This window comes from Ascaphus truei, chromosome 18, assembly GCF_040206685.1.
Source record: "Ascaphus truei isolate aAscTru1 chromosome 18, aAscTru1.hap1, whole genome shotgun sequence".
NCBI lineage: Eukaryota > Metazoa > Chordata > Amphibia > Anura > Ascaphidae > Ascaphus > Ascaphus truei.
This window is the reverse complement of record NC_134500.1, coordinates 30,704,716-30,720,497: the sequence shown is the minus strand read 5'-3', so window position 1 is coordinate 30,720,497 and position 15,782 is coordinate 30,704,716. Positions and strand designations below refer to the sequence as shown.

The window sequence follows — 15,782 nt, the reverse complement described above, 5'->3', positions numbered from 1 at the left end:
GCCTAATTCTCTTCCCTCCCATCCCCTCATGGGTGGGAGGGAGAGGCTCATTTTCTTCCTCTTCTCACTCCAATCCTGGGAGTCTCAGACTGAAAAGAACAGAACTGAATTTGGGAGGATGTCAGAATTTATCATCTTTGGGGAGTGTCTCTAACTCTGACTCATAGCAAGCCAGAGCTGGATACAGATTGGCCCACACATTACAGGGGGCTTTCCAACTAATATCCACCCCTCAGATTGTCATCCTCAGAAGTTGCTAGACCCACCCTTGAATACTGATACATCATTCAAGGCTGTAATACACACACAGGCCTATGGAAGGAATTAACCTTTCCACTGCCTGCACTAACAGGACTGACAGAGGAAAGGCCCAGGGAAAAGAAAGAGAGAAAGAGACACACACAGAGGCTATTCCCTCACCTCAACTATTGATTAGGTTTAATCATTGATCATTTATTACTTGTATGGCTGTCATGGGAGAGGAGGTTTGGCCCGGTATCAAAGAGGTTACACCCCATTTGGCTACCCCCTGCTCTCACTTGGGAGGCAAGGGGTTAACTGGACTGCGGTCCAGTAATGTGTTTTTACCCTGCTTCAGCACCCAAATGTGTATACCCCTGTAAAGATGTATTGTTTCCATTCCAGTGTCTGCACCAACACATACACTGGGATCTATGCGGGAGGGAAAGGGTTAATGTTAATTCTGTGTTTATGGCCCTTTGTCCCTTTTCCCGCCTTTGCAGGCTCCATTTTGCAGTTTCTCCATAGGTCGCCATTGGGACTCAACACAATCCTATGGAGATTCCGTCCCGTTTCCGTAGAAGACCTGCAGGTGGCGCTCGAGAGGAGGAGCGGTGGTTCCCCATTGAAAGTGAATGGAGTAATGCATTTCAATGGGGATTCCTGGAAGTGGACCTCCGGAGACGAGCTGGCAGCCTGCCAGACCGCAAAACCGCAAGAGCGGCAACATTGTCAAAAAAGAGCTTTGATCGCGCAATTGGCGTGGGAACTAGGGCCTCGGTCAAGTTCACGGCCAATTGGCGTGGAAACTTTTGTTCTAGGGCACACAGAAATAAAATTCCTTTTGTCCCTAGATGTTAGGAACCCCCTCACTTGACCCCAACAGGGTCCGACAATTAATGGCGACGAGAAAGGGTCGCGCCGGCCAAGAGGGTCCTACCATTGACCAAAATGGCGGAGAAAGCCGCGTGGCTTTCAAACACTAAGTGTGAAACAGGGTAAATAAACTGAAAACCTATAACTCTGGTTCCGTGGGGACCCGAGGGTTGGGAGTTGGCAAGGATGTAGTCACTGCTCCGGCATGACTGCATGGCAATTTCCAGCCCTCTCCCCTCAACCAAACGGAGTAGGGTTAACTGTTAAAAAGTGTGTGTGTCCCATGTACTTCAATGGTAGCGGAGGTCCCATTGAATTCCTATGGCGGCGCCGGCCCATGCATTTCCTATGGAGGCGCCGGCCCTATTGATTTTAATGGAGGGAAGCCGCGTGGAAAAAACGGCTAAGTCAGAATGAGCAGAAACCTGGAACCCATAACTCCGGTTCTGTTCAACCTAGAGGGCTCAGATTCGGTCACCATGTAGTCCTAGTTCCGGCAGGATTGCATGGCAAATAGCGACTCTCTCGGGGCAACAGAACGGAGTCAGGGTAATGGTAAAGTTTAGGTTTCTGCCATTGACTTGCATGGCAAAAAAGCCACTTTTGTAATGTGCTTTTAAACTGTATTTTTGTATCTCCGGTTCTGGGGGTCGTGGAAGGCTTATATTTGGCCACTATGGCAAGGGTCCTCCGGCATGAGGACCTGGCAAATTTCAGCCCGCTCAGCCCCACAGAACAGATTATTTTAATATGTGTAGATATTAAAGAATGTATTGTATTTTGGGTCTGGTATAAAAGCCCAGAGCCCATATGGTATGTTATTGCTCAGGGGGGAGACAAGTGGTCTACAATAAACCCCCTGATCAAAGGCTCCCCACCGTGCTTGTGTATGCTAGCACAAAGGAAAGCAGGACATGGGTACTTTATGATAAGTGTTGTGTTTCACACCTGAAGACAAAAGTTTTCCTGTCCCAAGCAGACTTTCAGACGCCGGTCTTGTGGGAGGGGGGCTAGGGAAATGAGCCCCTGATTAGAATAAGGCCCACCCAGTGGGCAGGTATTACTTTGCCTCTCAGGTGAGGTGGCAAGGAGGGATTGGGTGCAGATAATTGTCCTCCAGTGACTTGCACTCAATGCCAGGGTATAGGAGTGAAACTCCATATAAAAGGAGTGTAAGCTCTATGCCCAGTGTCTTTCGTGATGTCTTCATTTGAACCTGTATTGCTGAATGAATTGCCAATCCTGTACCTGATTGCTTCATTGTCCAACCCCTAAGTAAGTGTCCATTTCTTGTCTGTTATTTGTATCATCTTGTGTGCTCTCCTTCTTTAAGGAAAAAACTATCTTTATTATATCTAAGTCGTGTTCAATTCAACCCAGATATTTTGGTGTCTTATACCCTGTCACAAGCTACCGTGACAATGGCGCTGTAATTTTATCTTTTGTGTGTGTGTGTGTATATATATATATATATATATACACACACACACACAAAAGATAAAATTACAGCGCCATACAAAAAATAAATGATCAATGATTAAACCTAATCAATAGTTGAGGTGAGGGAATAGCGTGCGTGTGTGTGTGTGTGTGTGTGTGTGTGTGTGTGTGTGTGTATGTATATATATATATATATATATATATATATACATACACAGACACACACAAAGGTGCAACAAACACGATCCCACAATAGGAAAGGCAATCCCTGTCCCGGAGAGTTTACAATCTAAGCCGTATGTTGGGAGGCACACAGAGACAGCAGAGGAGGTAATAAGTGCAGTAGATGGCAATGCCTGGCCTTGATGGTGGGTACATGTAGTAGATGGCAGTGCTTGGCCACAATGGTTGGTTGTAGTGAATGAGTGTGTGGGACAGTAGCCTTGAGTCCAAGAGATTGAAATGCTTCATTTAAGAGGTGAGTAAGGTTTGACTTAATGGTGGGGAGAGAAGGTGCTTGGTGTATACCCAGTGTGTGGGTGTGCCACAGATAAGGGGCAGTCGGGGGAAATGGATAATCATCCCTATTAACCTATTTGTTAATTTCTTATAGCGTTACGCTAAACAGCCTGACGGAAACTCTGGGCCCGAAACAGACTGTTCTTTTTAATCATTGTCCTTCTCGCTGTGCAATTAATTGGTGACACAGACCGGACCTATCAAATCATGTCTCCACCCACAAGGTAGCATTGTAACACAAGCAGAAGGGACCTCTGACCCACCCAGTCTGTCCTTCCCACCAGAGAGTGACACCGACACGTGGACCAAGATGTAGGGTCCCTTCCATCGGTGGGTGTCAGACGGGACTTCTAGCCCATTGAGTCTGTCCCTTCCAAGCTAACCGTGACAGACATGACCAATTGTCTCTCCCCGGCATGGTCACATACGGACAAGACGGACTTACCAGTCTGTCCCTCCCAAGATTACCGGGACAGGCCCAGGTGTCTAATTTGCCAGTGACTTCGGTTGCCACATTTAAGTTTTTTTTTGTAATACGGGACAAAAACACATGCCGTTTCTCTCCTCCCCCCCCCCCCCCCCGATCTTTTTCTCCATCCTCATTCTCTCTCCTCCCCCCATCTCTTTTGCCCCCCCATTCTCTCTCCACCCCCATCTATCCCCCCCATTCTCTCTCCTCCCATCTTTTTCTCCTCCCACATCTTTCTCCCCCCTCATTCTCACCTCCGCCCATCTTTCTCCTCCCCATTCTCTCCACCTCATTCTATTTCCCATTCTCACTCCCTCTTTCTGCCCCCCCCCCTTCATTTTTCTCTGCCCCATGCTTTTCTTTCTCTCCACCCCAATCGATTTCTCCCCCCTCACAAAAAGTGCTCAGTCGCAATCCACAGCTCTTACCTGTCTAGGGGAGCCCAAGCTGGCGTCAGATGGTGGAAGTTGTCATTGACTTCCAGGTTGGACTGCTGGGTCGGGCACCACCATCCTTCTCCCATCACTGCCGCCCAGACCGGCAGACACCCCTGAATTGTCCCGCTGCTCCTTGAAATACGGGATAATTACATATATCGACCTTTCAGGTACAACAGGACCATCCCGTCTATAGGGGTCATCTGGCGACCCTACCAGTGACGCATCCCAGCTGTGCGTAGAGAGGCAGCAGTGCAAAGGCGTTGAACATCCTGCATATATTCCTCAAGACCCCCATTACTCAGCTTAACCCTGTGTGCTGCCTCATGGGGATCCCCATTATGAACACTTTCTTCATAGAGAACACCAAATTAAGTCTGATTTACAAACCGAAAGCTCTGCTTCCTTTTTAAAGAATCGGTATGTTAAAGAAGTGGGGGGAGGGAAGAAAGAAAAGAGGGGGGGTAAAGCCACTTGGGGGGGGGGTGCACAGACTTTAGGTACCAAGAATGTACTTTTGCCCGCTTCATACTAATGTGATTACCCCTGCACCCCAATATCTTTCCTTTATTAGACATTATTATGGAAGAAGATATTCTTTGGTTCTTACATTATTAAACATAAATGCTTTGGGGGGAAACACAAGGGAGGCGGGCATGGGGGGAATCATGGGATACAGCGGGAATCACACAGGGGGGGGGGGGGGGCACAGGGGAACCCTCAGGTGGGGCACATGGGCACGGCAGTATTTTACATGAAACTAATGGGGGTAGGGGTTGGTGAGCTGGGGGGAAAGGGGTCAGAGCCAGGCGAGTCGACGTGGTCAGAGCCTGCTCTACATTCTAACTCAACGGCGCACAACCACTGACCCAGCGAGCCTGGCGATAGCTCCAGCCGCGTTGAGGGCGGAGATCTACTTGAAAATGCATTAAATGGTCGGCCGCGAACCTCATATGTGGACACGCTCTGCTTGCTCAGCCCTTAAGGGTTTGGGGTTTTCCAACGCTTACAGATCCTACTCTGGGACCCTCTCACATGAAATGGAGAGCAACAGGACAAGCCCACCCAAGTTTTCATATAAGAGCAATAAGAGAACAATTCTCACTTCTGTTTAAGCGATCCGGTTGCCGTGAATGTTTAAACCTGGGAGTATTATTCACGTCGGGGGGGGGGGGGGGGAATTTTGTCCTACTGGCTGGCATGTCCACCGCTTTCTGTACCTTGCTTGTTGGAAGCACTGCCACAAGTGACAACCCCCCCAATTTCACTAGTCTGAGCTTCTGTCCCTGCCCATGCTAGGACTAGCGAAACACGTAGGTTTCACTTGTGGCGGCAATTCCAACACGGTGACAGAGAAAGGCAGGAGTGATCCAGCTAGTAGGATGCATAGTGAATGAGTCCCAGGCTTAAACATTCACAGCTACTGACCCTATAGTATAAAACGCTTACTGTGTGTTTGGATCTTGACCCACAGAACAGGTCCTGCATTCAAAATAAATTCTAGTGTTCTCCTTCCCCACCCCCTATAATTTAACCTCTAACTTCTGCAGTTACCATAGTACCTTTTAAACAAAGAAGTACCTGGATGCTCTCTCTCAAAGGAGGTGATTTTTAGACTGGGCTTCATTTGAACCCCCCCGACCCTTAATATTTGAATGCATTCATCACCTGCAAGATTTAAAATACAAAAAGGGGAGAGATAGGATTAGCGCAGACGGCAGCTTTAGCAGGTTGGGCAATTCCCAAAACAAGGCCACATACAAAGGGCACGACCATTGTGTCCAGTCAGTGTGGGTTATGGAACAGGGAGGTTTGTGTGTCCCTCCTTTGTGGCTACATCACTTCCCAGAATCCCGTGTTGTTGCAAACTTATCCCACAGAACAGCTCTGCCACGAAAGCTTTCGCGTTGATGACATTCAGCATATGTTGGCTCAAATTTGCATCACATTAACAATTCTATTCAGCAGCTTTTGCAGTAAATGGAACACAACCCCTGTAAGCTCACAGCAGCATATAGATGTGTCAGACAGGAGTGCTACTGGGATTGTCACCTCGGGTATAGGACAAAACATCAGTGCTACAGCCAATATAAGAAACTGTCGTTACTTCGGAAAAGAAAAACAGAAATACTCCACTGTATAAATTTGTCACTTTGGGGTCTTTCATTGAAAAGAATTTGAGCAACTGCAGACACGCCATCTACAGTTGAGGTTTTATCCCGAGTTTGACACCGAGGGGGTTCTGCACACACTCAGTACAAAAAGGTCAGGAAAATGGATCAACAGAAATCAGATTTTTTTTCCCTCTAGTGGTTGCATCAAAAGCGTTTGTTCCGGCGCCGACGCATTTAATAGCAAGAAAGGGAATGCGACGGCGGGTAACACGGGTCCCATCCGGTGGGTGTTGCCGTCTGCTGTAAGATCGCCGACCCCATATCCCCTTTGGTTTTCAGATTTAGCCTTATATCTAGCGCATCTTGTCGGCTCTCCAAGTGTGTATCAGGGGATTGTTAAGTCATTTATGGACAAAACCATGCAGATGTGAAGTGTATTTGATGGAATACACACTTCTTTATATCTTTTATTTAGTGCACTAGTGACCTTGACGGAGGTTCTCCATTCAAATGATTGTGACAAACCAGTGAGAGTGCAACACAACCTCTCCTCAAAACGTCCGTCTCTTCTGGAAACCAGGTTCTAGGGACTAAGAGACAAACTCGTTCCGTTACCGGAAGCAGACGAGGCGATCCCGTGACACGCAGCAGGGGGCCGATCCCGTGACACGCAGCAGGGGGCCGATCCCGTGACACGCAGCAGGGGGCCGATCCCGTGACACGCAGCAGGGGGCCGATCCCGTGACACGCAGCAGGGGCCACCACTAGAAAGCGTGTCTCCCGAATTGCTTTAAAGAAAAGCTAGCCATTGTTAATGCGTTCAGGGATTTCAGGGAAACATTTATATGTACCATCTTATACCAGAGGTGGGCAACCCCATCACTTCTGGTGTACGGATTCAAGCCAATCAGCATCTTAGAATGCTTTGCTGCGTCACTTCCGGTAGACGGATGATGCCTTACCGCGTCATTTCCGGTGGGCAGATACGGGCCTTAAGGGGCACCAAGTCGACACTGTACTCTGACGAAGAATCCAATCGGGGCGTGAAATGTGTAAGAGCTATCCTTCTCTGCACCATGTTGTCACTCATTCAATAAAGAAGTTTTTTACCTGATCGGCTGTTATCCTGAATTATCCCTCGTTGGCACGGCTGTGCTCTGCTTCACCTTCCCTTTTCGGGGGTCACCATTCTACAGATTCCAGGGGGATGCACGCCCACGGAGGAACACCAGGCTACTGCATGCGAGTTACCTTTCAATTTGGTTAATGGATTCTTACACATGGTGGATGTCAGTGCTTGAGATGCAGTCCTACTTGGAGGTCATTTAGTGGAGTCGTTATATTCTCATCTACAGTACCTAACAGGACTTCATACATGCCTCTCATTGCTTAGCGCTTACCTGTGTACCCCAGCACTCACTATACTTGCAGACTCGTTTGTAGAACTTCCTCAAATCAAGATTATATGTATTATTTGTCTCATTTGGACTAGTTACCTCAGTCATTGGAGCACTATTTACCAGAACTTTGTTCTATAAACCTTATATATTTCTAGTGCCATCTTGTGTATTCCAAGCATGTTTCAATTCGCTTATGGTGTTAGCCCTACCACATCTACAGGGACGTGGTGCCATGAATCCACCACCCTTTGAATGAAGTAGTAGTTCCAATACACATGATCTGCGTGATGGTCCCTAAATACAAATGAACACGACACCGTATGCTTTAGCATGGCTTTATTCAACACTAAACGTACTGCACCTCATACAGGCTGATGCTCAACAAGGGGGACAGGAGTGTTCCCCCAAACACACACCATAAGCTACACAGAAAGGCCACGTACAGGACACGCTAACCTGACCCTCACATTAACCTGACCCTCACATTAACAGAGGGGATAGCAGCCACTAAAAGGAGTGTGATGAGCAGCCACAGACGGGAGCGCCGTGCTACACAGCTCAGTAATACCACGGCGAGGACTCCACGTGTACTCCTGTGATGAGGGAAACCGTTCTAAGTGCAGAGAAGTTGGGAGAGCGCAGTGGTAGGCGGCGACGGGTGCGAGCGGGGATGACGGGCGTTTGGGTTTTAAGGGACAGGCACCACCCGCATGGTGTTTGTGAAGCCGGAGCCGGGCCTCCACCCAGTCAGCACGATGACCACATCGCCGCTCTTGAAGAAGCCACGGGCTTTGCCTGTGGGTGGGGGCGAAAAGAAAAGACGGGCGAGAGTTGAGCAGAGATCCATGGTGGATACCAGCGCCCGCCCTACCGCAGAAATAAAGTCGCCTCCTCGGCCTGGGTCATGTGCAGCGGTAACTATGGATTTCTCACATGTGGCCATGATTTTAGTTCTACTTTCTCATTTTAAAATGTAGAATATGAAGCTTCGATGCATGAAAACGCAGATTTTTTATTCGCCAGCGCGGTTTAATGTAAGTTCTATCGTTTAGTCAGAGGGAAAGTCTGAACCAACTCTTGCCATGTACATATGAGAGGTTACAAACAGTCTTATCACAAGACTTGATAAATTACCATCTGCACCAAAAGTATGCGGTTACTGTAGAGACATTAAAATACGTCAACTGGTCCGATTTAAAAATGGCGTCGGTACTCAGAGTAAACATGGCACTGCCGCAAAGTCACTTTGCTTCTAGGAAGGCCTAAGCCTTGGTGGTAGTTCACTCCAGGCCCAAAGCCTGCAGTAAAGTGTCCACATGGGTACTCCGGCTTTTCACACCCCGCATTTAGACACTGCCTAATCCCAAGCACCTCTGGTAAGGCTCACTGAAGTCCAGTGATGTCACAAAGTGGGAGGGGCCTAGCAGCCATTTCTTGTAGAAATTAATAACACGGGACAGTAAAATGCTAGAGGAGAAAATAGACCCAGTATTGTTCAGCGCAGGGAAAGACGCCAACATTTGTTATGTTTATTTTGAAGGAGTAGACCAGGAATGGCCAACTCCAGTCCTCAAGGGTCACCAACAGGTCAGGTTCAGGATATCCCTGCTTTAGCACAGGTGGCTCAATGCTGAAGCAGGCATCATGCAACCCTGACCTGTTGGTGGCTCCCAAGGACCGGAGTTGGCCGCCCCATGTGCAGAGAGATCGGCCCCTTTAAATGTTATTGGTGTTCTCTCTCCTCTTACCGATGTCCATGGCGAAGTTGACCCTGACGTCCACATCCTCGGCCCAAGCTTCGTGCACCGGCTCCTTGTACAGGACGGGGAAGATCCCACGGTAGAGATGTGCCTGGCGGGCCGTCTGTCCGTTCCGTGTCACAGCGATGATGGGAGCGCGCGGGCGGTAACGGGACACCAGGTGTGCAGACCTGTGGGGCAGAGAAAACCTGGGGTCAGACGGCATTACTCCCGTGTTACATGAACACTGCGCGCAGAACCGAGACCGAAGGCGTTTGTATATAACAGGGCTGCGCACACACACCTGGTGCTGACCTGGGTGATTAGGGTTTAACCTACAGCCCTCCCTGTCCACGCTAGTGTACAGATGTGAGAAATACACAGCACTGAGCTTTGGTTAACCCTGGGTGGGGGTGCACACACTATACATTAGAACATGTTCTATTATTGTCATCCTCTGATATACAGAGTATACCCAGTATGAGGGGGGGGAGAGAAGAGTTTTATTACTGTCCCACCCTCTGATATATACACACTACACCCAGCACAGAGCTGTAGGATAAGGGTTTTATCTCAGGATTTGGAATGTGCCTCTGAAACAAGACACCCCATTTGCCCTTCACAGGGCGACTCGTCCCTCTAACCCCGGGACTTTAAACTATAAATACCCCCAGAGAAAAGGTCAGGGATCCTCAGGAAGAAAGGTCACATGTAATGAGAGCAGCTACATAACCCTGCCAGAGCATCGCCTGCTAACCCCTTCACGCCCAGAAACCTGTAGAGCGCCACCACTATCACCCCTTCCTTTACCTGCCGTAGACCTGATCCATTAGATGCCCCCACCCGCATCCTACCTGCCGGATTTGGTTAGCACGATGATGGCTCCACTGGAGCACTTGAAGGAAGCTTCCACTGCTCCCACGGCTGCAGCCTCCGTGGGGTCACGGGTCAGCGGGTGCACGCGCCTCAGCTCCTCAAACAACTGCCGGTGGAAAATAGCTGCCTCTGCTTCGCGGGCGATCTGTGGGGGTTGTGGGGGGTGGGCCCCACCGCGTGTGCCCAGTAAGGGGGAGCAGCGGGTGAGCGAGGAGGAGGGAGGGGGGTAGGAGACATTCACATCAGTCAAACATCTACATCTTCAGGCCCTTCCTAAGCTCCAACCATTCACGCACACCTTTCGCACGCCGACCTCTGACCTAGCGCTGCGGGAGTGCTCGAGAAAGATGGTGGGGGACCAATGCTGAGCCCTACCTGCCAGCCTCTGTCAGCACTATGAGCGCAGCTGCTAAGCATTTAAAGGACGCCTCCACTGCGCCTACAGCCATGGCTGCGGCAGGGTCCCTGCAGCAAGCAGAGGCGCGGCAAAGTTCTTCGAAGAGTTGGCGGTGGAAAACAGCGGCCTCGGCCTCCAGAGCAATCTGCAGGCCGGACGGTGCGGAAGGAGGAAGAGGGTACAGACCAAAGAAAGAAAACAAAGAGTGATTCTCCGTCCCAGACATCGGGAGTTACTGGTTAGTAAGGGGGAAGTTTGGAAGCTTCATGGTTAGGGAGAGAACGAGCTGAAGCACAGGAAGCCAAAACCACCTTATTCACCTAGCTGCGAAAGCGCCATGCCCGCTGGGGACCCCCACGGCAATTGCATTACATCACAAGGTCCCACGTGCTGTTGGCTTGTGTCACAACTGGATGTCACCTTTGACAATTGCTTGGGGCAAACGGTGCAAAGCTGTCCAGTGGGAACCCTCTGGCCGGGTGCAGACACGGATTACACCCATGTCACCGTGCAGGAGCTCCTGGCAACGGAAAGCTTAGCGGGCAGCAAGCGCCGTCACGGCTTGATGAACAAGGTCGCCAACAGGATCAGCCTCTACTACAGACACCAAGAGCAGATAAGAGCCACTTGGCCTCCCCATCACCTTCTGGAATTTCCCTGCCCCCCTATCCCAGACCTCAGAACGCGCAGGTTCCAATGAGAGGCTCGTCTATTCCTCATCCTATCTGGCTCTCAACAAAGAAAGATTAAGGGGAGGGGGCTTTGCCTGTGCAAACTCTCCAACACCGACAAGGGAGCAGCCGGAGGAAACCCAACCCCTCCCAAGTCTCAGCTCTGTGTTTATATAATAACTTTCAAACTAAAAAAACAACAAAACCCTTCAATCCTAGATGTGACCGTGTGTGTCACTTGCGTCAGAGGACACAAATGCTGTTCACCTAGTACCAATAGTCTAAAAAAAACTGTCTGTCACCCATCCCCCCCACACTACAGGAACTTTGCGCCCATCTCTAAATCAAGAAGGTAACCAGAATCTGTGGTGCCTTTGATACAACCACTTAATCTCCCCACGGTCCCTGGATTGTAAATGGCTTTTTTTTGCATCTGCCCTTACCGCCTGAGTCTAGAAGCCATTCCATGCACCCACTCCGCTAGAATCCCAACTAGCATCTTGCACAAAGGCCTGCCGCCATCACACTGCCCCAGCCGAAGAGGGAGTGAAAGAGTTAATGACCGACTGCTCAGGCAGTGCTGGTCCTGAAGGAGTTAACAGAGTCGGTTACCATGAGCGGTGCAAGAAGCCCCCCAGCCGGCCCTCCCAGCAGAGACATGCTAAGCAACACCAACCCCCGTAGCTGGGAAAAGTCAGAAAGCAGAGCAGATGGGACACCCTTTCACTGCCAGAGAGGACTGACATTCTGGCAGCAAAAGGGTTAATATGTCAGAGCAGGGACAGAGTGGTGGTGGGGGAGGGGGAGAAATCAGTGTCCAACGTGCCAAAGGCTGAGACATCGCTGGAGGGGCAGAGAGGTCAGCGTACATGCGAGAGCATTGGATAGTGATGCATGTATTAAAGTGATGGGTATTTGCTTAAGAGGTACAGTATACAACTATTTATAACAGGAGTGTGCAACTGTTCTGCTAGGTGTATGCAATAGTGCAGCGTGTATATACATACGTGCGAGTTAGTGCGTGTATATTTGTGTGCGCTGGTCCATGAGATGGGAGACTGCTTGTGTCAGCACTTTCCCACGGTAGTTAGAACAGAAGTCAGAGGATCCCCTTCCCCTGGGAAGCCGGTATCAGGCACAAGCTCCGACGCGCCCCCACCCAGCAGTCAGAGCCCAGCCCTCCCCCACCCTAGCACAGTACCACGATTAGCTTGCGATGCTGGGAGCTGCAGTAAGGCACGCGGTGGGGAGGGGGGAGAGCTGCGTTAGCCAGCGCGTGTCAGGGTGTTTTCTAAGCCACTTCCTGCGCAGCAAGTCACAGCCAAGCAGGCAGACTACCAGATCGTGGGCGGACAACTCGTGCAAACCGATTACCCCACACAGCCACCGCACACACCTGTATATATTATACTATATCCACAAACATTTATATATTTACCCAAGTTATGTATACACAATACTGCACAAGCACAAAATACTACGTAAACTTTACATTGTGTACACCTACATATGATCTCAAAGTGTGGCGTGAACACACGTGTACATGACCTTCCATGCAAGTATGTATGTGCCAGTATTGGGACACGGAACAGTTTAACCAGGTCCCAGTTTAACCAGGTCCCGCCAGAGATGGATTGCGGCTGCATGACCCAGTACTGGCAGAAACATGCAGGTGTGTAGGTAATGGGGAGAGAGCCCAGTAGATACTCACCGCGTGTTGCATGCACACGGCCTCCAGTGGGTAGTCCCCCTTGGCGGTCTCCCCGGATAACATGATACAGTCGGCACCATCCAGCACGGCGTTGGCCACGTCGCTGCCCTCGGCACGGGTCGGGCGTGGCTTCTTAATCATGCTTTCCAGCATCTGCAGGGAGGGAGAGGGACAGTCTGTACACACACAGTGTCCGTACCTGAGGGACACAGGCTGCCAGGCAGTTTAGTACACGTGGCAGATTTCCTGCCGTGGGGTGGGGTATTGGTACCTGCGTGGCACAGATCACAGGTTTGCCGGCACGGTTGCAGCGCTCCGATCATCATCTTCTGTGCCAGGAAGACTTTCTCTGCCGGGATCTCTATGCCAAGGTCACCACGTGCCACCATAATGCCATCACTGGCCTCCAGGATCTCATCAAACCTAAGGGAGGAGAAACCGCTCTGAAGCATCTCTATGCTACCAACCCCCACAAGTCTCTGCACACATAGAAACTCCCTAACCGCCCAGGGGTAGCCAACGCCAGTCTTCAAGGATATGCCTGCTTCAGCACAGGTGAAGCAGTCTGACTGAGCCAGATGTCCCTTAAACCCAAGGACTGGCGTTTGCCACCCTTCGGCTATTCCACGTTGACCCCACATTGCCACAATCCTCCAGTCGGATTCATTTAAAGGGACAATTCGCTACCATCGGACCAACTTGAGCAAATGGCAGGGACAGAGGGATCTTCTCGGTCCGTGAGCGACGCCTTCACCCACATCCGATACAGGCTGGGAACGGGGGGGGGGGGGAAGAGGGGTTGGGGAGAGAGAAAACCTTTTAACAGCCTCCCCCCCGATTCAGAGCACCGGAGCTGAACCCCATTAACTTCAGCACTGGGTGACCCCCGCTTTACCTCTGTAGGTGCTGTCGGTATCTCTGCAACACAGTGCCTAACAAAATGGCGGCCTTTAAATGGCCTGCGTGTCAATAGGAAGCCGTGATGTCATGCGTTGCTGCTTCATATTGGCCCGCGGGGCTTTAAACCTCGCAGAGATTACGGCACCCACTACAAAGGCAAGTATCTCGGACAGCATGGGCTAACCCCAAGCAGAAATTAATTGGGTTCAGCTCTGGAGACCTGTAATGGACTGTTTCAGGCCAGCGATATGGGATTGCACCTTTACAAAGAAAATCCAAGTAACATCCCAAAGGAACCTCCCACCCCCAGCACCGCCTCACCTGCGAACCCCCTCTGATTCTCTATCTTGCTGATGATCTTGATTCTTCCCTTTGTCCCCCAGCACCTTTCGGACCTCGTGCACGTCAGACGCCTTGCGGATGAACGACGCAAACACCATATCCACTCCCTGATCCACCCCAAACTGCAGGTCCTGGATGTCCTTCTTGGACACGGCCGGCAGGTCCACGGCGGCCACCCGGGAGGTTCACCCCCTTCTTGCTGCCCAAGCTACCCCCCGTTTCTCCACCTCGGTTATGACGTAGTCGCTGCCTGGGGGTGGGAGGGAGGACGAGAGCCAGTGAGCACATCTGATAACTCCCTGCTGCCGCAGTGACACCGCGTAGGGGTGATATGGCAGAGTAAAGAAAGAAAGCTCCCTGTTTAGCACCAGCTCCGCACCCTTTATTGCAGTTTTTATTCTGTTACTATACATCTCTCTCTCCCCTCCTTTGTGACCTACTCTTGGTGTTGTGCAAGGTACACACAATTGACCTTGTTTAAGGCCATCCTACCCCCTTTCCTGTGTAATATGCAGAGCCCTCAATCCTATAGCACCACTCGCACTGTCAGGATGGGGAACTAAACTAGCACATTATCTTGTGGATGGCAGCAACAACGAACAACATTGTATGACAGAAAAGGATGTTACGATAGGAATGGGGACCCTACCTCAAGGACCTAAACGCCACACCACCACCCCCCCCCCCCCCCATACACGCGCACTACTCACACACCACCCTACATGCTCACTCTGCTCTCGTAGCCCATATACACTCACCCCCATACACGCCGACACACCCTCATCCCATACACGCTCTACACCCCCACCCTACACGCTCACTGCTCACACAGCCCATATATGATCCCCCCCATACATGTTCACTGCTCCTCGCCCACCTTATCCCTGGCACATTGGCTAATAGAGAAACAGCATTAAGACTATTACACCACCCCAAGCAGGGGATATACAGAAGACGGAATCGCGCCTACGCCGGCGCTCACACCTCATGAATAGCCTCAATGCCGCGGGGAGGAGACACTACATGTTCTGTTAAACGTGTCTACAAAAAAGTAAATGACTAAATGAATCAATATTTAAAATCATGTAGGTGTATAATTTGTTCCAGAGCGCCGGCTGTTCAGACGAACCCCCGAGGCACGGCGACATGCGGCGACTCGCCCAACACCATACGGGGCCGACGGGCAGTGCCGTGACTACAGAGCTGCACCTCCGTCCATACATAAACTATTAACGAGACGTCCTCATTAAATCACTCAGCAATGGTTAGCCGAGGTAAAAATAACCCAGTTACAAATAATTGGGAAAATCCTTAGGCCAAGTCCATACAGCTTTCGCCCACACAGAGGAGTGCGCGTCCGTGACATCACGCCTGAAGCAGGTGCGTTTTTTGGACATGCTAGACGCGCTGCCGGGGGGGGGGCATGTCAGTGGCAGCTGGTTTGCCCTCATTGGGCGAGCCACTCGCGTGGCATTCCTGCCCGTCCCGCCGAGAAATCAGTTTCAACGTGTGCCGGAGCCCCTCCTGCTGTCGCACAGCGGTCTATGGGCGCGATCAATGCCTTAAGGCAATGTGATCGCACTGCGCGCCGACGCATCCGCGCAGTCTGCGGCAGCATGGACTCAGCCTTAGGAGATGAACGTTTATAGGT

At 50.7% G+C, this 15,782-nt stretch overlaps 1 protein-coding gene across 1 annotated transcript in view; it reads right to left on the bottom strand.

Moving 5' to 3' along the window:
- Positions 1–7,816: 7,816 nt before the first annotated feature.
- PKM (pyruvate kinase M1/2) overlaps positions 7,817–15,782 on the bottom strand; it is an 8,482-nt gene continuing 516 nt past the window's right edge. The window contains 9 exon segments of the mRNA XM_075576161.1: positions 7,817–8,290; positions 9,244–9,425; positions 10,089–10,255; positions 12,890–13,042; positions 13,161–13,205; positions 13,207–13,312; positions 14,111–14,304; positions 14,306–14,353; positions 14,356–14,381. Coding sequence (XP_075432276.1) covers positions 8,184–8,290; positions 9,244–9,425; positions 10,089–10,255; positions 12,890–13,042; positions 13,161–13,205; positions 13,207–13,312; positions 14,111–14,304; positions 14,306–14,353; positions 14,356–14,381 — 1,028 coding nt within the window. The 3' untranslated portion in view covers positions 7,817–8,183.